Raw genomic sequence first — 26,264 nt, forward strand, 5'->3', positions numbered from 1 at the left:
CAAAGAGCACAGGCACTTGATGTTGTCTTCAGGATGCAACAAAGCGGATGCTGCCAATTAAACAGAAGAAAAAGAATGTCACCAAACTGAAACCGCCTCACATTCTGCAACCATGCACACAGAATTCGAAGGAGACCTTTTAAAAAGGCCGCATAAACGAGGGCAGGGATATTACTCAGCGCATGACTCATAGCATATTAAGATGAAGAGTGAAAAAACAGAATATTGAAAAAACAGATGGTGCGCACAGTAACCGCTGCCCGACAGCCACTGGCGCGCCCGCCCAGCTCTCCTCGAGGCTCAGCAGGTGCCGGTGGTGCTGACGGTGGTGTAGCTGAACTTGGACATGGAGGTGGCCATGGAGGTGGCCATGGAGGTGGCGGTGATGCCGTCTTCGCCCGCCTCCCTCTTCCTGCACCACCAGCACTGGCGGCAGAGCCAGTTGCGGCAGCAGCAGGCGAAGGTGGCCAGCAGGGCCTTTCGGAAGCGCATGTTCATGAAGCAGTAAATGACGGGGTTGACGCAGGCCGAGGTGTAGGACAGCAGGTGGATGAAGGAGATGGGTGCCCCTGAGAGGGCTTTGGAGGCCGACTTAAGGTCAAAGGCCTTCCAGGTGTTGGCTGAGTACAGGGGCATCCAGCAGATGAAGAAGAGCGCCACGATCACCATCAGCATGCGGATGACTCGCCTCTTGGCCTGCAGCTTTGCTTCTGAGGTGTTGCTGCGGGCGCGCTCTGGTTTGGCCTGGGCGCCGCCCGACGAGGCAGAGAGGGTGGGGAGCTCCACGGCAGAGGAGGGCTTTTTAGACACCTGGATGTAGCAACCATCGTCGTCATCATTCGACCCCGCGAGAGCCTTTCCCACACCGTTCTTCTTGCCTGTGGAGGGTCAGAAAACACATTATAAAGGGATCTTTTAAAGGCCAGCATGGAGGAGGAGGTTTGATTACAGCAAGCAAAACCTGTTTCAAGGCACCTAACAATTTGAAAATTGTGAAACTGTCCTTGAATTTCACAAAACACTGATTTAATGCCAAGTTCATTATTATTCTGCGTCCCAAAGAAATAAAACATGTTTAAAGATAAACAGCCGCTACCGCAGGCTATTTCAGATTGTCTCAATCTTGATGAATCACACACACAAGACTGGACTCCATGGAAACTGGTGCTCCTGATGCACACAGTTACAGCAGCAGTTATGTCCACCTGAAGGGAGAATATTTCAGCTATACCTCACTGATTTCTCCTGTTTCTATGGGAAATACCAGCTGTCAGGCCACGGAGAAATTCCAAACGGGCATTAAAGCAAGTAGAGTAACTGAGAAGGAGCGTATTTTTGGATGGAACAGGTGCAGAACCTGTAGGTAGCAACAAAATATGTCATTCTCTGCTTGAGGCAAAACAAGCAAAAGTCCCTTTGCAGGTATGTTGCATTAGTTGTTTGGCTGTGTTGCCTGAGAATGGTGGTTTGTGTCTATCAGAAAGTGCTTAACATTAATTAAAATACATTCAAAGCGTGCATTTCATTAGAATTTAATTGCGTCATTACTGGCAGTTGCTATATTTTACTGGACCTTTGATGAAACCTGCTGTTTCCTGCCTTTCTAACGTAATTCACCGCAGCTTCACACAGGTCTATAAAAAGTGAAATAGATGTTTTCATCCACAATATGAGTTAAATCACTGAACAAAAAAAAAAAGCCTTGTTGCAGTTCAGATTGAATTTCATGATGGAATCTCACCGGTGGTCTCTGCGCTCTGGCCCAGCTCAAACTGCATGCCTCGGTAGAGCTCTCTGGAGATCAGACCATAGGCTACAATCATCACCACTCCCGGGACGAAGAACAGAGTAAACAGCAGCAGCACATACCTGAAAAACAGCCAGAACGGAAAGAGAGAGAGAGGCGGAAAGAGAGAGAAAAAGTCACAACTAAACCTGAGTTGAATCAGCCCTCAAAACCAGCCAAACATGTCAGACTCTCTACGGCTACTGATTGAAACAAACTGGCTTGTGAACTTTACAAACTGTAGCTTTCTTTCTCATACACCTTCATGTGGGTGTCGGAGCTCTGCTGGAGGTCCCACAGATGGTTGACCCCTTCCAACATCCCTCTTTACCCCCATGTGGTACGGCAGCATCCAGGGCCAGTTTCTGCAGCTTCTCCCTGCAGGCTATCAGGCTCCTCAGCATCCTGAGGTTTAACCTTCCTCTGCACTTGCTCTATCTTCTTTTGGACTGTTTTTATTTACCCCCTGGGGGGGGGGTGTTGATGCCATGTTTGCATATATCTACAAATTGTATATGCTGCTGCAAGTTTACTCATTTGTTGCTATTTAATAGTCTAGTTAAACGTAATACTAAAGTTTTCGACCAACGGCACACTGTAGTAGTTAGTACTAGTAGTACAAACAGGGTAGTACTAACTAGTAGTAGTAGTTAGTACTCTTACATGGATGGAGCAACAGTTGGCATAAAGATTAGAGCTTATGTCCCTTATTTTATAAAGTCCAGACAGATGTGTCCCTGGAGAAACCTGGAGATAATGCAAAAAAGAATTGAAATTAGGTCTCCATAGTTTGCAGAGTGAGGTGGGCCAGTTGGACCAGTAGAACCAGTTAGCTGCTGCAGGTCCGACACTATAAGACAGTATTCTCTTTAAGGAGGTAGCCACCATCCTGTTCAACCTAGACAAGGTTTTCAACACAACCTTATTAAGCTGTCCTGTTGACATACTGAGAGTTTACACAGTAAAACAGGGTGTATTGACACATTTGGTAACAACCTCACATGAACACAGTACGACCTACTCTAGACAATACATAAGGCTATATATAACACAACAGAAAGAATTGTGATCATTTTTTCGGACAGTATTTATGACATTACCTTTTGCCATATAAACATTGTTAAATAAGCTGTAATATGACAATTGCAAGACATTTTTCGCTGCTCCAGGCAGCGTGCTCGGCTTTTTTTCATCATAAATGTTCCATTTTCCTCGCACAGAAAGAATAACGGCCTCTTTCGAGTGCCTGGATTGATGAAAGAAAAAGAAGTGAACCGTGCAAAGTGCAAAAAAGCTGAACAAAACATTGAATTTGTGAACAGAATTCAAAGGGCTCTGAGCGTCTGTCAGTTTCTCACCCTCTGTATCAGACTGCAGATATCGCTCTGCATATGTTCTATAAAAGACCTTCAACACCGTGTAGCTTTGTTTGAACATTTGGTAAAGTACAATGAATGAGTTGCTAAAGACACAACCTGGGATTATAAAAGTGTTGCCTCTCTGTGAATCAAATGAATAAAACCGTCAAGTGAAATGAAGTGAACTGAAGGGAGGATGATACAGAGAGGAGAAGGGAAAGCGCAATTATTGCAAAAGAGAATGCTCGAAAGAGAAACCCATGAATAAATAAGATAAAGAAACTGTACAGATGTCACTTTGATCGTAATAAATCTTTACCATCTGCCGCCACATCTCCCTTTTGATTCGTGGTAATCAGAGGACGCCCTTCTCAACCACCGATGTCTGCGGTGCACATCAGTCAGCACATGAAAGCGCCAGCAGAGAGGAAGAGGCCGGGTTTCATTAATTCTTCCCGGGCTAACCCTGTGAACTCTGCTCGTCGCCTCTCTTTCGCTTCTCATTTAAAAAAAACAGAAGAAGAAAATAAAAGGCTTCAGTCAAAGCCGCTCATCAGCTGGCTGTTTTGATACTGTTTTGGAAAATCTGTTAGACAAAAGCTGACAGGAAGTGAACGTGTAAGGTGCTGGTGGATATCTGCGCTTGTTTTGCCTCATGGGGGAAACCCAGATGGGTGAGGCAGAGAAAAAAAAAACATGGGAAAAAAAAAACAGGATGAATATTCATAAGTAGCTGCCTCTTTTGACTGTTCCCACATCACCTGAAAGCTCCATGATTATCAAGCACTCAAGGTGTGTGTGGTTTATCAAAGAAAATGATATGCATGCACGTTACACATTTCTGCACTACAAACACGACCACAAATAAACTCCGCCTGTGATGGGGAGATGTAGAATCGCTGTCCTCCGTTGCCGAGATTTAAGCCATGCTAGAGGCATGAAGTATCTCGACAGCTATTGGATGGATACACCTGTTGCTGAGAGGAGTTTGCAGACTCTATAGTGGGAGGCTATTGATGGCTGACGCTCATTGTCATAGCATTAATTGCAACTGCTGGCCGCCACTATGACAAAAACATCATATCCTCAACAAGGGCGGAATTTCCACTTCTCTGTCCTTCTTTTGTAGTTTCACATTGACTTTCTTAACTCTGCTTCTTCGTTTCTTCTTTTTACATGAGGGAAGAGAGGAGTTGATAAAAAATATTGACGTATTTTCCTAAGTTGCCTTCATATTTACCGTAATAAACTTAACAAGGAGCAGGAAGTGTCTCCTGGACTCATTTGCCCTGGATGTCGCCTCTCAGGCAACATGCTGCAGCCCTATATATTCCTGCTGGAGGTTGTCGGGGCTACATGCAGCCTGCGAGGAAGACTGCAGGCACTACTCAGGGGATTTTGGGTCAAATAAAAATATTTTGTCATTTTTATTTACAGTTAATATTCTCCTAAAAAGACACAAGAATTGAGCATCAAGGAAACGAAACATGACTTTTTGTAGCTCTTCCTACTTTTGTTTGTTATCCATAGGCCTAGATTTCATTTAGTTCACTTAACTGATACCATAACCAAGTTTCTCTTTAATGCAAACTGTTATCCAGTCATATTAAAATGTTGACATTATCTATTGGGTTGATTTGCCTCAAGGACTAAGATTATTCATCACTCCAGACTTTTTTTGTTATGTAAAACTTCAGTCTGCGCAAAACTGTCAATGTACACCATGCATCAGAATAATTATAAAAATCGAAAAATCATTAAATTTGTCTTTGGCTTGACAAAATTGGTTCATTAACCACTTTATGGCTCTCGCATGTCTTGATATAATTTGCTCATCATCTCAGTATGATTTCAGTCTAAAAATGGATACTTCAGTAACTCAATGCACTGCTTCATTAGGTGCAAAGAAAGGTGCCATTTTCATATAGTGAGAGGAAAAAGGTGATATCTCCTTTGCAGTGGAAGTTTTAACCCCTAACCCTGGTGTAATTTAAAAGACGGTCGTGATGGGTGAAGATGAAACTGTGAATTAAAACTTGAAAGGTCCTCCTAGTCGGTGACACATCTGGACTTTTGACATCTGAGCCTGTAACTTCTTCCTCCTCCTCCTCCTCGCCGAACAGACTAATTAACTGGTCTCCCACTGCCTCGCCTTTCCCAGAGAAGCTTTACGGTTTGATAGACAGTCAGAGAAAAGAGAATTCTTCAGAGTGTTTCGACCACAAAAGGCTGTCAAGTAGAAAGATGTAAGATGTAAAAGGTTTTGCCATGTTCAGCTCCTTCTTCAGTTTAATTGCGCCATCCTGCAGGGAAAGTTCTTTATGGACCGATCTATGAAAATCCCTAAGCAGTCGAACATATCTTGTCCTTGGCTGCATATCCACCTACTTGGGGTGCTTTTGAACAACACAAAGCAGCATTTATTGGTCCTCAGAGGGCATGCAGATGGATGGATGGCTTTACTAACACCGAGCAATCCACACAAGCAATTATCACTTCTCTCTCCTGACAGTCAGGAGCAGAGAATCATTCACGTTCATTTGAAAGGACAGGAAAATGGTAACATACATTCTTGCAGCACGATACCAAGGGCAGACACATTATCTACAGTATCTTTGTCTAATGATGGAGTCTCTACTTTCTGTTTTTTTGGGATGACCCCTGCTATGCTAGAAAACGGACCCATTTCACCCTGTCTCTAATTATGCCTCAACAGGAGCTGCCTGGTCACCTTTTTCACCTTTTTAAAAAAAGAGTCCCACTTAATGATTTCATTCACGTTTCAGACACCACCCCCGTGACCATAACTTTACAGCTTCAGCCCAGGGGCTCAAACCTAAAATGACAAGAATTTACGAGCCTCCTCTCCGTGATTAGCCCTACTCTTCATCCATATCACATATCTTCCTGGGTAGAGAGAAAATACACTAAAGGCCCAGTCACAGCAGCGTTTTAAACTGTGAAATTTCAAAATCAATTTACTTCATTCCACACAATCAGTGGGCAAAGTAAATCTGCACAAATCTTTCATGTCAAGTTTAACTTCGGTGAACTTTCACATGCAAATTCGAGCCATTCACCAATAGCAAGTCATCTTGACAGTGCTGACCTTTGAGAGTCCAAAATGGCTCACAGTTATTGTAGCTTATTAGCTGATTGCACCTTCCACTTTCATTTAACCTCCTCTACCCAGAGAAAAAAAGTGCTTCACCAAAGACAAATGGTTTGCAGACATTTATGAGACAAGAGTCGGTGAAGTCATGAACGCATTGTCCAATTAGCGACAGAGCTAAGACACAAGTTAGCTAGCTTGGAGAGTGTTTTTTCTCCTCTTCAATGACTCAATGAAATAATGTAAAATCCTGAGAGCAAAAGTCAGGGGGACTAAACAACACAGTACAGAGAAAATCGAAAGAAGCTATAGTAGCTAGCCCTGCGGGTAGTCCCCACGCCACCAAGCCTGAAGACATGCGTATGCCACTTTCCGGTGTGAGCGGGCCTTAACTCTGACTCGTAACCCACTCTGACATGGGTTAATTAGCACAGTTACAAACACAGTGTAATACAAACGCTGCTTCAATTTACTGCTCTGGATTTGTGGATCTGTTGAAGGTTTGTGCAGGAAATTTGAGCAATATTACCAAAATGACCAAATCAGCATGCAATCTATTTTCCAACTGTGAGCAATCAGTAGAAAGTGGTCTGATTGCACTGCTCAAAAAATGAAGCTACTCTCTGCTTGTCATGGTAATGAATATGCAAATTTCACAATTACACTGGATGTAAATCAGAGTATCTCCACATATTTGGATTGAATTCACTAAGTGACTCCGTCTATTCATCTTTTACTCGCTGATTCCTGTTGTGGTTATGGAGGCATGTCCACCAAATTATTGGCATGCATATGAAATCTTTAAAACGTTTGCACAGACTTTGTGTAGAGTTCGTCTATTCAGAGTGGAAGTTTGAATTATTAAATAACTATGTATACTTTGTTACTTGATAAAAATATATTGCCCATCCCTGCCAGGAAGTAGTCCCACCAATACTTACCAGGTCTGCTCAGCTTCCTGGCTGGGCCAGTCCAGGCGACACATGTGGCCAACAGTACCGTTGCTCTTGGGGAAAGACCTGAGGACACTGAACACTGGGTAGGGCACCATGATTAGCAGTGATACCACCCAGGTAGCAGCAATGACACGGTAGGCGTGGGATCGAGTCTGCCACGAGCGGGACTTCAGCGGGTTACAGATAGCGCTGTATCTCTCGATGGCAATGGCCACAAGGCTAAAGGTGGAGATGCTGACAGAGATTCCTGCAGGAAAAGGAAAGAAAAACAACGAGAAAACATTCAGAGCTGGTCTATTAGTCAGTCCATCCACTACTTTTGTCCCAGGCAAGATATCTTAGCTACAGTTGGCAAGATTGACTCGACATTTGGTACAGATATTCATGGTCCCCAGCAGATAATTACAAATATCATTGGTGACCTCTTTCCTTTTCTTCTAGTGCCATCATCAAGCAACTTTCTACTCGTACACAAGAAATTGAATGGATACATTGACACAAAATGTACTGGCGTCATTTATGCTCCCCAGAGGATGAACCCTTTTTCGTCTTGGCCACCCTAAGGACAAAACACTTCAGTAGTCCTATTGGTTAATATAGTAGATTCCGCACATCGCGATTTACGTCCAGTGCCAATGCAGGAAGTAGGGTGCCCATTATGTAGAGGAGCAGTTTGCGAGGCATTGAGGTCAGCGAGGTGGATGGGATTGTAGGGAGTCTGATTTTCTCACATGAGACTGGCCTTTGTGTCCTGTCACATTTCTTAACCATAACCGCAATCCATTGGGGTTTACAATTTATTATCTTAAAGTCCGTGCGCATGCTAGCAGCCAAAAAGAGGCTTAAACTAGCACTAACTGATTTTTTGCCATTTGGGGGCAGCAGAAACAACTTGTAAACACAACATCGACATATTATCGCCTTCGAGTAAAGTTGATAAACTTGCTGTCGGTTATTTCCACATCCAGCAGACGGCATAACATTAACAACTGGCCACCTATCAAATTTCAACATTTTCTAAGTCCAATATTCACTCTCCTTTTAGCTGCTTTTGGTCTACACCAACACCTGATGGAAATATCTGGCTCTTTAGCAGCTAAATGCTCCACTATGTTCATGCTATGCTAACTTTTCCTTTCTGCTGTTTGGGGCTGAGCAGGTAGTGTGCAGTGGGTTTATCAGCTGCCTGTTGAGGCCGAAAACAGTAAAGTGAGAGTTCAGCGCAGGTTGAATTCCTTCAGAGACAATCCAAGGCCAATTTGTATTTGCATGTATGAATATGCGAAATCTGCAGAGGGGGAGCAAGCTCAGTCACACATAGCCTGTGTTCTGAGGGTGAGACAAAAAGCATTATTAAACCCATACCTGCATGTCACCAGCAGCTACAGTGGAGCCCCCCAAGAATAAATTCACCACACTGATCCTCTGTCGCTACGAGAGGCAACAACCTCAATCCACCATTTTGCGGTCGCACATTAATCCCCATTCATTGTTCCTTTCACGACGGAAGAGCATATCCTGTCTAAACCATAACTTTGCATTATCATTCAAGGGAGGAAGTCATTATGCATACTCCTATGAGCACGGTGCAATTCAGTCGACAGGAACCATGTTAAGTATTTGAGTGGTGGACTGTTCCATGGCTTGCTTGAGAACTATTTATCCTTTCTGGGATCAGCCTTTGGCAATGGTCTCTCCTGCAAACCAATGATAACATCCGTCTTCCTTTCTATTGTGATAAGCTTTGATATCAGAAGCTAAAAGATTAAGGATTTAGTGTATATTGTCGACTGCAAAACTTTAAAAAAAACTGCAAATGTGTGAATTGTAACCAAGAAAGAGAACTATGTGGATATTTGGTGTGGGATTTGATTTGGAGTCTGATGGAAGCAAGAGAACGGCTTTATCTTATTCCTGCGCTAACAGAACAAAGGAGCTGACTTGTAGGCATACTCCAGAACAAAGAGAACATCATCATCACAAAAAGACGTCTGAATGGCTTTTATGCTCTGTGAGCAGTTCGGAGAGACTCTGCTGTGCATTATTAAAAGCATTTCAGCTCTGCCAGAAGGGTAATTTTTTTTGATTGCTGCTACACTGACATGAAACCTGACAGAATACTACATCAAACCAGAAGCCACCTGGCCGCTGACGCAGTCAGACGGAGAAAGGTAGTTGCATATTGTAACTCTAGTTCTGTGTTCATAGACGCAGCCCTCACACTGGGCTCATTGGCTTTGCACGGGGGATTTCAAACAGTGAGGCACACTTCCCCAAGGGGGCATGGAGGGCGAGTCATGAGGCAGAGATACTGCATGAGGTGAGAGGGACATGTGCGTGTCATGTTCTAAAATAACAGGAAGTTAGTTATTGTAGTTTGGCACTCTGATTTAGCCCGCTCACCATCACTAGCCACTTTTCATTCTTGGCGTCTCTCTTATTACCTCAGTTTGCATTAAAAAAGTAGAACGCAATGTGTGTGCGTGTATATATATAATTGTATAATACACAGTGCAACAGTGTCAGACTTTAGCATAACAACTTTAAAAAGATGTATCAGGAAGAGGCTCCTGTGATCGTAGAACTAGTTATAATGTTATAACGTCTGTTCTTGTCAAAGAACTGTCGATAGGCTATAGGATGTAAAGGTTTGCTGCAAAACCCAGCGTGGAGCAGCCACCAACTCGATCCATGACACAATTCCGCAGACCACTGTACACTACCGGTCAACTGGAATAACCACCTCCAGCCCCGGCTGAGCATAAGGAGGTGGGTGGCACAGTCAACACATGCAGATCTTAACAGTGCACCGGCCGGTACTGTAAGAGTCTCGCACAATAAGTCTCTCACGCCCACACATCTCTTTCAAGTGCTAAGCACAGACACAGAGAAAGTCCAAGTCACACACATGGGGGCGGGGGGGTTCTTTTGTTGATGCTTGAAGGCGGTCATGCCCAGCCACAGCGTCGGCTTACACTGACTGTGGAAATGAGGAACACAGAGACACAGGAATTTGTTCTTTTTCTCTCTCTTCCAGGAGGAATAATCAAAAAGAACAATAAAAGTGAGCGAGTGTAAGAAGAAAAAGAGCTTTACAAAGCAAACAGACACGCAGCAGGATCAAAAGACAAAGGGCTTTATAAAGAGAGCAGTAAAAACAACTGGGGGTACAATCTATAGATAAAGAAACACTATTCAAGGCCTTTGCATAGAATTAAGTTCTAAAGGAAAAGTTGGACATATTTGGGATTTATGCTCATTTTGCTTTCATGTTAATTAGTGACAGTCGTTTAACTCCTGGCAAGAAAGCAAATAAACAGTTTGAAATGTCAAAGTCTTCCTTTATGAAGTGATTGTAAGAATAACAATGATTTTGCAAGCCTGAAATCAAAGGAGGGTGCGGTTATCTTTAGCAGTCAGGCGTGTTTTAGAGACAGGAATGAAGGAATGATTCGGAATGACGATCGTCTTCACCACCAACTTGCATAAAAACTGCATGAGGAGTCAGGCTATGTTGCCTTCTCAAGAGGCCACCCACCAACGGGTACAATTAGCTCATTATATTTGGCAGACACATATCTATACGCAGTTTTTCAGCGCATGGCGTGAAATAGAGCCACAATGAGTGATGTTTTCAAGCCCTACACTTATAAAGACCGGTCGCTGGTAGGTTGAGCACATCCGTACTGAAAGGAAGTGCACTTCTCGTGATGTATAGCACTGTTACTCCACTGATTTGAATTAATGACACGGTCGCAGGTACGCAGACAGCTCAAAGAAATTCAGAGCAGACTAATGTGCTTCTTGTCCAAGGTATTAGATTCTCGTCTGCGAGCACTGGGCCCGAATTCATCAACCCTTTCAACGTTCCAGTCCAGGTCCACTTGACCATCTGTTTGTTCGCTGCCAGGGGGGAACCCGACACTGAACTGACATCAACAGTACTGATGGATCAATTTGTTTGGCCTATGAAACAAACAAGAAAGCCTTGGCGTTGCAAAACACACTTTAAGATATACTGCAGGCGCTGTATATAGATCATACTGTCTGTGTGTTAAGCAGCAGCGCATTAAGAAGACACACTTGCATTTTTCCTTTTCATATGAATTCTAACTTGTGAAATCATCAGTAGCCTGGTCACCTGGACACCTTGCCATGATATTCTCGCCTCATTTATTGCTGCATAGAGTCCACTGCAGTGTTGAGAGGCTAATGTTTGAGGAGATTCTGCTGTGATTCCAAGCTAATTACCAGTCAACTCACGACTAAAAGCTCTCACTTCCCCCCTGCGCTGTGTCTATCTGTTCCCAGGATGAAAAAAAAGAAGCTCTAATCCTTTTTCTTGTTCATTAAACCCGGAGTCAGGCGAACACTCACCGCAGCCTGCTTGACAACTGGCTTTTGAGCGAAACGGTTAAGTTTGGAGTCGAGGGTCTCTCAGCGCACCTTAACCTGGGAGAGTAGATTTACATTCCTCAGCTGAAACTACGCCTCTTCATTCTTAGCTCACACTTGACTCTCAGAGTGTTCAGTTGAATGTTGCCCTGAAGAAGCCTAAAGGCAAAACCACTTTTCAAATGAAAAAAAAAAGGTGTTACAGGTGCCAGATGCCCCTGTAGCCGGTTCTGTAAAAGTTTGCTGGAAGACACAAAAACCCAAATTCTAATACATTATGCAAGCTGCACATTGGGGGGGGAGGGCGGGGGGGGGTCTTGACAGACTGAGCTGGTAAGTTGGTTGGTAATTGCATCATATGACCAGCAACAAAAACACAAACATGAATACGTAATTATGATTGAAGACCGCGAACATACACAAACACACACACCCAGAATATTACAGCATCGATCTCAGAACTGCCACCGAAGCAGCACAGGGGCTATGATTCACATGATTATCGAGCTAGGGGCAGATGGATGGATGCACGGACGAATGGGTGGATGGAGGGATGGATGGCGTATTATATGTCTAATGGCCGTGTGCTAACAGATGAGTTTGCAAAAGGTATATGAGTTTGCCGCACAATCAATGGATGAGGGTAGTCGCAATGATCCTGTGTATTGATTGGTGTTGGCTGATAGAGGGCCTTGTTCATAGGAGGCCCAGAGCAGACTCTCGAGGCAGGTTTGATTCATATGGGTTGTTACACGCAGATGCTGATATTTGTCAGTGAGCGTTTATGTGACATTTAGCGACAAATCCTTCAATTTGGCAATTTTCATGTGTGTCCCCTCCATAGGCTGCAGCGGACATGTTGTCTCGCTGGGGGCTTAATTACTTATTGGTAGAGTTATGGTCTGCGTGCATTTGTGTGGCATTTGGAAGTAAAATTCCTGCTACAAACCCTTCTGATGAGTCAAAAGAACTACACACTAACAACACAGTTTAAGTAAAAAATAATGACATCCAGCACTCGGATAGGATTGGTAGATAGGACGTAAGTGTAGACAGAAGGCAGAAAAAGCTGAAAAAGTTTGAAAAATTCATAAACCTCTGACTGAAACCTTGCAGGCAGAATAACAGAGAAACTACACATCTCGTCAAACAAGCAGCACACACAGGGAGTGTAAGAAATGCCTACAAAGAGTTTCTTTTCATTTCTCAGACTATCCTAGCCATTCCAGCCCTGAAAGCTCCTTTACTGGTTGTGGGGTCTTGCAGGGGGGTACTTTTTTCGAGGCCGGGCACCCGAGTCCTTCCTGTGGCTGTTCGCCAGCCAACTTCGCAACTCCCGCCATCGCAGCCTCTCAATGCCTGCCTGCACTTTCTGTCACTAGTCTCTGGTTCCTCTCGGCAAGGTTGTTTAATGATGAAATAAATAATAGAGTCCAAAACAGAGGATGCTATCAATAGCTTATATGATTTGCTATAATTTAACCTTCCCCTGTGGGAGTAAGCTCTGGAAATAGGCACAGTTTACAGACAGGAGTCGATGGTATAAGTACGTCTTTTGAATGAACTGTGTGAACTCATTGTCCGACCACGCTAAGTAGCCTGCTAACTAACAGTTAGCAAGCTTGCTAGCTCTGAGAACGTTTTTCCCCCTCAGTAACAAAATGTCAGGGGGGGGGAGGGTGTTAAACAGCCCAACATAGAAGCTTGGAGATCTACAGTGACTGATTAGCGCTAGCCTAGCTGGCTCGCGTGACTGCTCGTGTTAGCAGTTAGCCCACCAGCTGCAGTTCACCAACTGGACCTGCGACGAGTCCCTGCATCACCAAGCCTCTCGACCCACATATTTTGCAAAGACGCCTTCTTGTGTAACTGGACCTTAATTCTTGGCGGGATGATGTAGCCCCACCCTGGTGCTGCTGATGGTTCTCCTGAGCATTTTAGAGCAGAAGAACCTCTAATGCCAGTCTTATATTATGATCATTATTTGAGACATGAATTAAAACCTAGACTAATGAAATTCTTAATCATTGCATGTATTTTGCAGAGAAAGAGTTATTGCAGTTTTTAGGTAGCTGAGCCAGGAACTAACATCTATCACATTTGCAGTGGAGGACATCCTGGTCATTAGTCACAGTTTAATAAAAAGGTCATTCATTTGGTTAAGTGATTCATCATTTCACAATCAATTATCGTCAGTTGAACTACTCGACAGCCCTTACCTTGACCGAAATGACAAGCATGAGACAAAGCGGCCAATAACAAAAAGTTTGTATTTTAAGTCCGAGGCAGCTGGCCCTCCTGCCCTCCTCCTCCTTATCACAGCTCAGAGAGCCCAGTAATTGAAAAGGAAATTCAGCGAGCCTGTTCTCACAGATGGTGCATCGTATTTCTGAGACAATAATAGGATTGTGGACCTCGCCATTCAATAGCTCTTCTCAACCATTCAAAGCTCAAAGTGAAGCGAAGAGACAGAAGTATTGCAGCGGATCTCAGTTTCTTTGCCATCTCTTGTGCTCCAGTCTGACTCAGGCTTCACGTGGCACCTTGACTCCGGCCTGATGGGAGCCAGCTCATCGCTAAGTCACACTCCGGAAGATGTGTGACTGTTCGAGCACTTCCAGCAATGATGGGTACCTTCTGACAGGCAAAATGAAGCCCGGGGGAAAAAGCCTCTCTGAAAGACAGGCTCTTGGTAGATATTGAGCAATTTTCAGGCAGGATTCTAAAGCTGGAGCGCATTTTCTGATTTGAGCTGTCAGCCACAAAGGAAAGGGCCAGATTTCTACGCAGAATAAGAAAAGCTGCCGTTAACCCAGTCACTAAACGATCAGCATAAAAATATCAGATTCATTAGATTTCTCTGTAGCTTCATATTTTGCATACAGACATGTAGCTCTATAGCAAATAAGCACATTTACTGGAATATCAAACTATTGCTTTAATTAAAGTCCACCTAAAACTCCTGCATAGTGTGATAGTGTAGCTGCATTTAAAACCACATGAATCTCCACAGTGTACTCCTTCGCTCCACTATGAGCGCTAATAGTGGTCAGTGTTTGTATGGCTGCCGTGGAAGAAAGGCAGTCTATGCTACGGCATACCACGTTATATTGTAAAATTGATCAACAAAGTAAAATAAAAATAAACAAAAGAAGACACATCTATGTTGTAATGAGTTTGATGCTACAGTTTGTCTTCAAATGTGGACTAAACCAGAATGAAGGTGATTTATAGCACGAATGGGGCTTGTGACTGCTTACACAAGTGTCTCAATGATTTGCAATGAGTGAGATTTTTTACTGCCCCCAAATGCAAAATGGTTTTATTGATCAGTACCAAGCCCTCACTGATTACTTTGCCAGCTGGAGAGATTTATGACTTCCTAAACTCACTGCTCAATTTTGAAGTAAAATGTCTCCCCACCAGTCCACCCCTTATTTAAAAAAACTGAATTTATTGTAATACTAAAATGTTGCAGTTCGGCCCAGGTTGGAATTCTCACCCATAAAGTAGGAGACGGTCTTGCACATGGCGGCTCCGAAGATGAAGTCCTCCAGGATGTTGGGGATGAGGGTGAACGGCATGCAGAAGATGGCCATCATGAGGTCGCTGACCGCCAGCGACAGCAGGAAGGAGTTGGTGACGGTCCGCATGCGCTTGTTCAGCATCAGGACCACGATGATCAGCAGGTTGCCGAAGACGCTGACCAGGAAGATGAGAGAGTAGAGCAGGATGCGCAGCGAGTCCATCTCTGACAGAGAGAGAGGTGATCAGCCGATCAATTAATGGAAGGAAACAAATTTGCACAAGTGAATTACACAGCTTTGAATTAATGGATGTTGTCTGTCTTCTAAAATATAAAATATTAACTTGGTTCATCAAAACCTGGGTGTGCTGGGTACTTCTTGTAGTCATGAGAGACGACCAAATGTCACTGGGAACGGCAATAAACAAAGAAGAAGAAGTGGAAGAGCCAATAAAAGAGGCAGAAGAGGAAGACTGATGCATTAAATGAACTGTCTGGTTGACAGACGACTTCCACTGGATTAACGAAACCAAAGCTAATTCAAAAATATAGAACATTTTCTGGATGCAGTGACGCATGACACAGGAGATAATAAAGCAAGTGTGAGAAAACAAAATAACATGAAGAGAACAGACTAAATCAGGTTGTTCACCTGGGAAATAAGACTCTGGGCACACAAACAACACCAAAGTCTATTACGAGACAGAATAACTTCGCATAATCAACATCTTAAATTGTGCTAGTGTCAATATTTCTCTGCTTGCCCTGTGAGCCAAACGCTAATTGAAATAATAACACTGGCAGGAAAAGATGAAGACAAACAACATCATCTGCGCTGGACAGACTGGTAACCTGGCAACATAACTCAAAACTGGAAATCAACATTGCTTTTATATTACATGTATTTTGAACTGTTTCAAGTGCTACATTGACAAAGGATAAGAGACGACAACAAAAAAATGATGCAACCCATGCAACATATTCTTTTTCTTTATGGTTTCCCTCTTTCGGCCCGTGACATACAGCTGAGCATCAGTGAGAGCAGGACGGCCCGGCCAGAGGGGTTTTGGGATGCTCTCTTCACTCACACCGGCCTGTCACAGCGAGTCTGCTTGAGAGTTGCGGTATCTAACAGGACAAGGTCGGGTCAGGCCATGTGCTGCGCTGACTGAGTCCTCTGATTAGAGACAGTGACATGGGACAAGTCTAAAGGTCTGCAGCAGACACATCACCTTGCAGGCAAACACACACACACACACACTCCTCATGAGGAGTGGACACAAACAGTCACCGAATGATCACTCATGTGTGGGGTTTAAAATGCGTTTTTGTGCCACAGTGAGTGGTGAAGCAAAGAAATAGCTAAGGACGCGATGGCAGGCTATCTAATTTTATTTACCTAATTCTATTTTGTCCTTTAACGATTAGAAATGATGAGGAAATCTAAGAGGGCATAGCCAATGTAGTTAAAATGAAGTTTTGCATTTATCAGACAATCTGCGGAGATAAAAGCAGGCTGGATGTGAACCCAGGACCCTGCAGGATGCATGTTAATCACCTCTGCCACCTGAGAGACCCAGTTGCCCTCCACTGCAAATATGAATTATTCTTTTGATGAGAAAATCCTCTGATGGCTTTGAGAGCAGTTTCATCAGCTGAAGATTGACATCGTGGTCAAGTTGAAATAAGCGGCCGCCCGCCCTGTCTCAGCCAAGACTTTGAACAGCGTTATGGGGCATATGCATAAACACCAAGCGGGGAGCCCCCACTTGCCCAGCAGCTTCTATTGTGTTAGATTCTGTGCGGTCCAGCCAAGTGAAAATGGAATTATCCATTCATTGAGCACCGGTGGTACGTTGGCTCCCCTGAGCCTCGCGACTGCAGGACAATTCACGTTGGTTCCTTTGACTCCCTCAAGCGTGACAGCTGTGTTCAAATGCACAGGCATCTATAAATACATCACATATAAAAGGGTGGCGTTCACCCCTGAGATGCTCATATGCGGCAGAAACTTTTGAACATTTTCAATGCTGCAGCTTGCGTTAGGGTTGTGTTTATTTAACCTCTGTTTTGCTCTGTTTGTACGGTGTATCCTATTGGCTGCCGCTGTGCAAACTGTAATTATGTTTCCCCCGCAAGGATCATTAAAGTTTCATCAGGCCACTTTGTCTTATGTTTAGGTGAGGATTAACACGGCTTCGTAAGGGACAGCAAGCCATTTGAAAGCTGTGACAGTTATTAGAGGATGTGGAGAGAAGAGAGGACTTGTGGAACTGCATCCTGATCCATGAATGATTCTAAAGATCGTTGACAGCGAGCAGCAATAATCTCAAGAAAAAGAACTATCCTTTTAATCGCAAACTCGCCATGAGGCTGTGTTTCGTAACAAGCCCCTGTGAGATGATGAAATGTTAGAGATGACTGTCAGCTCCGTCCAAATCTGATGTTAGTCCTAATTACAAGTGAGCAGGAAGCCCTTTGGAAATGAACCTGTGAAGCAGTCGACATGAGTCAGTTAATGAGTCCTGAACTTGTGGGAGTCAGCACCTTATTCCCATTTCTCAAGTGCCGCTCAAGTCTGAGCTAATGTCAACCCTTCAGTCTGCAACATGTAAGCCAGGGCTGCACTTTTCACCATAGATCAATCAGTAGATAAGGTTCTCACTCAACTGATTGGTCGCTTAGTCTGTGACGCACACAAAAATAAAATGGCCGCCACAAAGTACCAGCCGACGTCTTCAAATTGCTGTTTTGTTTTGTTCCAAAATATTCCAAAATTCATCTTTGCAAGTGTTTTAGCAAAGAAATACACTTTATTATTTTATTTATTTTATTAGGCCTCAATCATACACAGTGCATTTTGGCAATATAACCAGTCAATGTAAACACAATTGTGTTTGTTTACAAGAAAATGCCACAGGGTGCCTTTAACCTATAGATATGAATGTAATTTCAATATAATGCTGTGCAATGTGCAAACACATTATCACTGAATGCTGTCTGACAGCTGTAATATTATAGAAACCAGTCTAAAGTAATTACGTTTCCCAAAGTAATATTCTGTTGAGACGTTTCCAATTTTTCCTTGAAGGGAAAAACATTCATATTACAAAGAGTCTCTTTTGGAAATTCAGAGTCGTCAGAGAAAAACATCTGTTTTTTGGGGGAAAAAAACTAGAGATAAACAAATTTATCATTGATTGACTTTTCTGTAGCCTCATAAACCGTTTTCCCATATGAAAGACAATATCATCCCTCAGTGAGAGTAGAGAAATCATAAAAACTGAAGATAAGATGATCTTGGTCCTTATAAAACCTACAATAAAGCAGCTTGCATTGATGTATTTAGTCCACTTACACTCACACATCTCTGTAATTTTAGCTTCGAATAATGAACTCTGTCTGTACCTTCCATGGTGTCTATCAGCTACACAGCACCTAAAAGAACTGGCTGAATTCAAGTCAGACCAGACTGTGTTTTGAAATCTTTTTTTTTTTTGATAGGCTTTCCAAGCATCAGCACCTGCTGATTATTACATATAAACATCCGTTTACTTATAACCATTAATGGTTGTGTTTTGGAGGCATTTCTTTCTTTACTAGTAAACACTCCAAATTGGGAATAAACCACTACAAACATGCTTGGTATGAGTGTTTCCTCAGAGCGGAAGGTTGCTTCAAATGCCTGATTTGTGTCCACGCTGCCAATAAATCACCATCTCCCATCACAGAGCACTTCGTAGCTCTGGCTTTAATCCCGCGTCACTCTTTTGCTGGTTGTCACGGCTAATCAGACGCGGCCCCTTTGCCAATCGCAACGGTAACTTCGGAGAGGTGACAGCGTAGCTCGTATCCTAACAGATTCAATCAAAAGATAGGGGTCAGGACAGCATGCTTTTGACCTCTTCTTCATATTCAGTTCAATCATTCAGTTCAGTGAAATCACTGAATAGCAAGGCTGATGTCACCTTGTGTCAGGCATTTGGATCCCTTGTAGACTCAATCTGTGGGCTTTATAGCCAAATCCCTGTTTAGTTTCTGATATGTTTGGATTGTATGGGTTATGAATTTACTCAGACATGACTCTGACATTGTTGCAGATTTAACCTACTGGCCTTTTTACCTCTATACTCCACACATGCCCACACGGCAATACTGGGTCTCCAAAAAAAGTGGTGGCGAATCCTTTGACGGCAATTTAGTGCCGAAGCCCATCTCTGTATCGCATTTTATCACTGTAATGAGGCGAGTTACTGTTACAGTCAGCACAACTCAACCCAATTAGTCTTTCCACCGTGCCACCCCATGGGAGAATTATATTGATCCTACATTACTTTAAATATTTGGTAGCCGGAGAGAGCTTGTTTGAAGTGTGTGAACGAGCTCAGCACATATTCAATTACCCACGAGGCCTCGCCAGACATGTACAGACAGCTTCTGATGCCATTAGTTCCTCCTTTCTTTTCACTTTGGTGTTCTATGATAAAACTGGATGTTTTAACGTGAAATCATGTAAAGAAACCGACCAAGAGACAGCTAACCAGTCACGTTCATCACGATGTAACAGGAAATTTGAGAGGATGCTGGGCAGCATGGGACAGTCAGCTCGATGGCGGATAGCACATGTACAGTAGGTGCGAGCTCATGTCTATTTAAAGTAAAGCATTTAGCAGACAAACAGAGGCAGCGTTATTGCACTGCAGCCTCTCCCGAGGGTGACGAATTCAGCAAATCCCCGTCCATTCTGCTGCCTCTGCACGCGCAGCGACAGGAAGGCAGATGATGGCGAATGTCGAACGGTCAGGCTGTTTATTATATCCCCATGAAGTCGCCATGAGTGTGCATACCAGTTACTAAGGTGTGGTGTTTGTAGATGTCTGAACAGTAATGCCTGCACGACACGTGTGTATAGCATTAACAGAGCCAGGCTAGCTGCTTCCCTCCTGTTTTCAGTCTTTGCGCTAAGCAAAGCTAACCGGCTGCTGACACCAGCTTCATATTTGGACATGAGAGTGATATCAGTCTTTACATCGAAGTCTCGGCAAGAAAGCAAATATGTGCATTTGAGACCCGTTTGTTTACTTTGGCTTCCTCTTGATTCTCTTTTCCTCTCTTCTGTCTCCCTCTCTCCTTTTTCTTCTTCCCCTAAAGTAACCTCTGTTTCGAAAAGTGCTACATGAATAAAGTTTCCCTGTTTGCTTGCTTGGCAAATCTGAGACAACCAGCTTGCTGAGTGGAATAGGCTGAGGCACCTGTCAATCAAGGCACACGCACCCCCAAACAAACCTTTATAATACAATTAATGTAGCAGTCATTTTCGAGATACTGTACAAACTATTGAGACCCTAACTTGTTGAAACTGATTAAACGGGAGTCTCCCCATTCTCTTCAATATATTCATTGGACCCAGCACCTCGTAGCTATTAGAGGAGCTGCATCTTGAGGGATTTCCCGATCAAATTAAACATTCAGCCGGGGCGTTTGCCTCTTGGTTCCCATAAATCACTATGTAAACAAAGCCGGCAGCGAGGCACCAGTGTTTCCAAAGGGAGCACAATGCAGTGCAACTACTAATTGGACTTTCCCAGGTCCATAGAGACCTTAAACTTTGTGAGATTCAGACTTCATAGAATAAAAATCAATCAGAAAGTACAGCGTATATATTTCAGAATTATAAACGTCCTTGTCATGTATGTTGGCACAGAGGTAGAGAGCCATATGAAGTATAGGGCTGTTTTTGCTTTGTCACTTATACTACTACTTGCGAGTCACAGGACTAAGGATTAACCAACTGTGAAATGAGTCCCCTATCATATGAGTCTAACTGATACCACATAAACTCCAGCCCTGCCTCCCTCCATTCCTCTGCCATAGCCAGTTAATAAAGCCGGAGAGAAGGCCATTACAGCTCAATACCATTGCTATCGCACGGCTGAGGGAGTCCTGAGCGTGTTTGAGGGGATCTTTATGTGTGCTGTCATACTTTATACACCCTCATGACCTACGATGTATACTGTTTTTTCGAGGAGTGAACTGATGAGATCAACGCATGTGAAAGCTATAGCCTCGTATTGATTTTGAAGCTCTGGCATGCGGGTTTGTGCACAAGAGGCAGCAGCTCATTATCAGGAAGGAGGATGCTCCAAATATTTTGTACACTCAGTGCCTGCGTGCGCGTGCTGTTTGTTCCGTCTCACCAGGTCGCTTCAACTTTTTTCCAATTATTTGTTCGGATTACCGTGATCATGTTATGACAGTCTACATCACCGTGTACATACCCAAAGGGAACAAGATGCTAATTCATTCTGCAAGACACCTTGTCGTAGAAATTGGTTAGATGTTAGGAACTCCTGAGCCGTCCCTGCTGCAGTAACAAGTCGCCAAGTTTTGTTTTTTACCCAGAGCCCAGGGCTGGTTTCTCTCTGAAAAATGAAACAGCGTTCATTTAATGCTTATGAGATCCACTTGATGATATACTTATCTCACATGCACTCAAAGGGACGGGGTGAGCTCAGCAAAGTGTCACTTTGAATCAGCGGGGGGGAACGGGGAGCGTCCAGGCCGAGCCGAGGTGCAGCTACAGATGTTGTTCCACATAAGCAGGGCCCTGTCTGACCTGAGCTGCTCTGCTCTCCAGAGCCCTGAATGATTACTGTAATGTGATGTGTGTCAGGTGTTGTTTCATTTTTGTGCCGTGGGAGTTTTACAGCTGCTCCTTCAGCTGTAGCAGCAAATACTGCAGACAAGAGACAGAAGAAAACAGTCTGTGTCTCCAGAATTCACATGTAACCACAGGGATAAAATGTTAAATATTTTGGGCATTTCCATTTTAGGAGGGTTTGTTTTCGCTGAGTTTTAATTTTACATTTGCACATTTTCTATAAGTTGCTCACATTTTGGCAAATTAAAAGTTTGCTTCATTAGCTGGTAGCAGCATTTCTTTGATACTGAAGACAGATTTAAAAAGTGATGATTCTTAGGCAAGCGTCTTTTTTTTCTCTGATTTCTAAGCAGGTATATGGACGTTTATTGACGTTTGACACCAGAGATGGTGTTATCCTCCAAAATGCAGTCTAAAAATGTGTGAAGCATGTCTGTGTGTTCAGATTCGACTGAGTTACAACTCTGAGAAGGAGTGCGCAAATTGCGGCAATCGGGATTTCAAAGTATCTTAAGTGCCTCCCCGAGCTGTGTGTCCGCTCCAGCTGCTGGACCGAATCAGCGGGCCAAACTACAATAACTAACTCACTGTTGTTTTCAGAACACCAGCGTGCACCTCTCCTTCTCAACTCAGACAGTGTCTTTGCCCCACGCCTCTCCCTCCGCTCTCCCCTTCCAACTTTCCCACACCTCCCTGAAGAGGCACGCCTCATAGTTTGAAAACCTCCATAGTATCCATAGTAAGCAAAAGAGAAAAGACAATGGTGCAGCCCACAGAGCACAGGAACTGTCCGAAATATGATCAGCAGTCTTAGGTCGATCAGAGATAAGAGTCGTGCGACTAGATATATTTAAAGGTCTTAACTCCAAGTATCTCCAGTCAGGAAGTCAGGAAGTGTTTGTGGACTGAAATGTTAAGGGGGGGGTTCCAATTTCGAGGTCAACTTATTTACTGATCCTCAGAGAGCATCTGTCTCATTTGTCCTCTGTCCCCAGGGAGATTGTTGCTAACCTGGCTTGACTAAGAAGAAAAAAACCACTAGTTCCAGCCTCTCAAATATGAACAATTGCCGGTTTTCTTACGCGATACATATATTTATATTACAAAAAAAGCAGTAAAATGCATAATTTTGTATTTATAGTTAACAAGTGTTATTTATGCACATTTTCCCAGTATAACCAACAAAAGAAACATTGAACACATATGACAGTATTTTTCACTGTATTATATGCTCAGTCCTTTTGCAAATGAAGGACAAAATTTCCAATTCAAGCAGTTTGGTACAACGGTAATTCCACAAGTGGAAGGTGGGCTTTAATTTCCTGCTACAGCTGCTTCATCAGGCTCCGATGCTCTCCCTTGGCCTACAGGGAGACAGCCGGGAAGGAATAGGTCCACTAAGGATTAAGGTAAATACAAAGGAGACTATTTGTGTGTGTCGCCTCTGTGAGAGAGAGAGAGAATGGGACGGAGGCAGCAATCTGTCTGCAGGACATTTGTCTTGGTCAAACACCGAACCCGCCCCACACGGTTTGATTGCTCTCCTGGCAGTCGAGCCTATACTGCCGATGATGTTCCATCCTGCCTCCCCTATAAGGTCAATAAAAGTAATGCAGCACAGAAGGGAGAACAGCTGTGAATTATTTAGTGGGGAAAGATTTGAAATTTTCTCGATACTGCAGCAGCGGTGGTGATGCTGGTGGTGGTGGTGGTGGTGGTGGGGGGGTTTCTTCTTTTTTTTAAAAGAACTCTCGCCCACGTTCAGACCTCATTACCTAATCAGCCCTTATTTTCCACTGGTGTCCTGATAGAAGACGGGGCTCGGGGTGGGAGCTTATCTCCTCTGGTGTGGGGGTCAGCATTTTGAGAATTTGAGAGGCGAGAAAAAAGTAAAACAGTCAGAATTAAAACGGCCTCTCACACTTGCACTGCACAACACAGCTGCTCATGCTGATGCAGTGGCATTACTGGTGGAGAGAGACAGCAGCAGTCAGTCGGGCTGCTTGGTGATGGATTGCACACACTGAGGCTGAGGAACTTGATTGAAACAGACAAACTCCGGACTGAAAATCATGTCACAGCGACGGGCAGGCAGTGGAGAAAACGAGGAAAGTGCATTTTGTTTGTGTAACAATTTAGTGATCTGTGATCGAATGACATTAGCTCCACTGATTACATTTTTAAGCAGGTGATCAGTCATGGGTGGCAGTTTGTAATTAGAGGCAAACAACATTTTGTCAATTAGTCAGACCACTAGTTTTTATGAATAAAATAAAAAAAAAGTAGAATAGGAAAGAGTTTGAATTCTTTATTTCCAGTGCCATCAGATACTGCCTCCAAATCCTGACAAAAAAACAGTAAGGTGCAACACCTTGTTTCTTTAAAAGCCCATCTGCTCGGAGCCAGATGTTGCCTTTTTACCCGATGGATACCATCTGAATCATGAATACAGTTTTAACACCTCAGCGTGGATGAGTCATGAGAGGCGGTTTGATGTACAGAAGAAGAGAAGAGAAGAAGAAGAAATCTTACCCTTGTTTTTGGTGGCCGGTCTGGGGACGACGGAGCCGTTCGTGCAGCTGACATTATACGCAACTTCCACGCTGAGGTTCCCCTGCTCCGCGCAGCCCGCCGACACCTCCACCACGCTCCCGTTCGCCACCTGCAGAGCCATCCTCTCCGGCGACCGGGACCAGAATGATGAGTTTTAACGACCGGAGAGGCGCTCTACTGGAATCAACTTGCCACCGTCGCCTTTTCCGTCATAACAGCCGGAGAAGGGAGAGGGGGCGGCGTTGTGTGAAACTTGGGAGAAAGCCCAAACTGGAGTTCAGTTCTAAAACGTAACGCGGCGGAGTAAGTGGAGAACGACCGGACTGCGGCGGGTTAATGAGCGTGAAGTCGTGAGGGAAGCCCCGTGGAGCGTCGCGCAGCGCGCACAGCACCGGACCTGAAGCCCGACTGTGAAGGAATGAAGCTGCGCTGCTAAGGCAACTGAGGCGCTCCCTCTCTCTCCCTCCCTCCCTCTCTCTCTCTCTCTCTCCTCATTCAACCCACGACTGTCACTGTAACGTTACAACTTAGCCAAAGCAGTGAATAGACTCCTCTCTGTAAACTGAGGAAATGAGTCTGAAATTGCAATTTTCGAAGTGACAATGGAGGCTAAATGTAGCCCACAGAGGGATGTTGGGATTTTTCTTAAAATATGTCCGCCCTGGCAGTGGCGGAAGAAGTGTTGCTAGGAGTGACCACATCTTATTGGAGCGTATTAGCATCTTTCAGCTCATTGTTTTGGTTTCACTGTTTTTAGCCACAACAGGCGGCTGTTCTTGGTAAACAAGCTGTAAAAACCCACTGCATGCCACCTGCCCGGCACCAAACAGCAGCCAAGAGTTAGCAGCTAGCTGGCAGACACAGTGGAACATTTAGCAGCTAAAGAGACAGATATTTTTCTCCGGAGCTGATGGAGGCGAAAAACAGTCCTAAAAGGAGAGTGAATATTGGATTTGCATTCATCAGTGGGCTATGTGTGATAAAAGTACAGAAGTAGTTCTACGTTAAGTATCAAAAGTAAAAGCACTTGCACTGTATACAAGTGGCCCCTGAGACTGATATTGTATGTGGCATTATTCGATTGTTAATGCTGATGCATCAATGTGTAAGTAGCATTTTGCAGCTGGTCGAGGTTTTGCTAGTTTTCGCTATTTTACATACAGTTGCGTAGTCTAGTCCAGTGGTTTCCAACCTAGGGGTTGGGCCCCCATGAAAGGTCACGAGATAAATCTGAGGGGGGAATGAGGTGATAAACAGAAGAAGAAGAAGTTATCACTGATTGGTGGAACTGTTAGCAACTCATAGACATCCAACTAGACACTGCTTGTTTGGATTACAAGCCAAAAGGTTTGGGAGCCATTGGTTTAGATTATTATGTTCCTTAATGTGAAATCCACTGCCCCCGGCTGTTTTATATTTCAGATGACCCTCTGTGTGAGAAATTTGGCATGGATGGGTGTTGTGTTTAAGAGAGAGAGGGATGTCATTGCAAATTCTAAACCACTTAAGACTTCCAAGAGCTACACAAAAACAACAAACAACAAAACATTTGTATATTGGTGACACATGTATTGAGAAACAGCAGCAAGAAACAGCATTTTAACGCAAGAGAGAGGAGCTGAGGCCAGGCCGCGATGTATTTGATAACAGTGGTTTTGCAAAGTTGGAGCAATGTTTGGGAGGTAATGATATGGAAAACAGGGGGCTCAAAAGTCCTCCCAGGCCTCCCTCCCTCAATGAGAGGATCAGCGCGTGTCACCAGTTTGTGAGAGCTCCTCTTTCCTCAAACTGTTTTAATCTCATGTACCATTTCGGCGGATCGATAACAGAACATTTTCTGTCAAGAAATGGATGCTGTTGATTTCCTCTGCGCTAGTGGAAAACCTCCAGGTCTTGCAGGATGCCAGGGGGCATCAT

General features: G+C 43.9%; 1 protein-coding gene across 1 annotated transcript; it reads right to left on the minus strand.

The window, feature by feature from the left end:
* Positions 1–300: 300 nt before the first annotated feature.
* On the minus strand, positions 301–24,468 carry cckbra (cholecystokinin B receptor a). The gene is made up of 5 exons (XM_070930699.1): positions 24,327–24,468; positions 15,110–15,358; positions 7,198–7,459; positions 1,742–1,869; positions 301–878 (listed from the first exon to the last, which is right to left on the minus strand). Exons 1-5 carry the CDS (start codon positions 24,466–24,468, stop codon positions 301–303), a joined length of 1,359 nt encoding a protein of 452 aa, XP_070786800.1.
* Positions 24,469–26,264: the final 1,796 nt, after the last annotated feature.

The sequence above is a fragment of the Enoplosus armatus genome, chromosome 24, assembly GCF_043641665.1.
Source record: "Enoplosus armatus isolate fEnoArm2 chromosome 24, fEnoArm2.hap1, whole genome shotgun sequence".
Classification (NCBI taxonomy): domain Eukaryota; kingdom Metazoa; phylum Chordata; class Actinopteri; order Centrarchiformes; family Enoplosidae; genus Enoplosus; species Enoplosus armatus.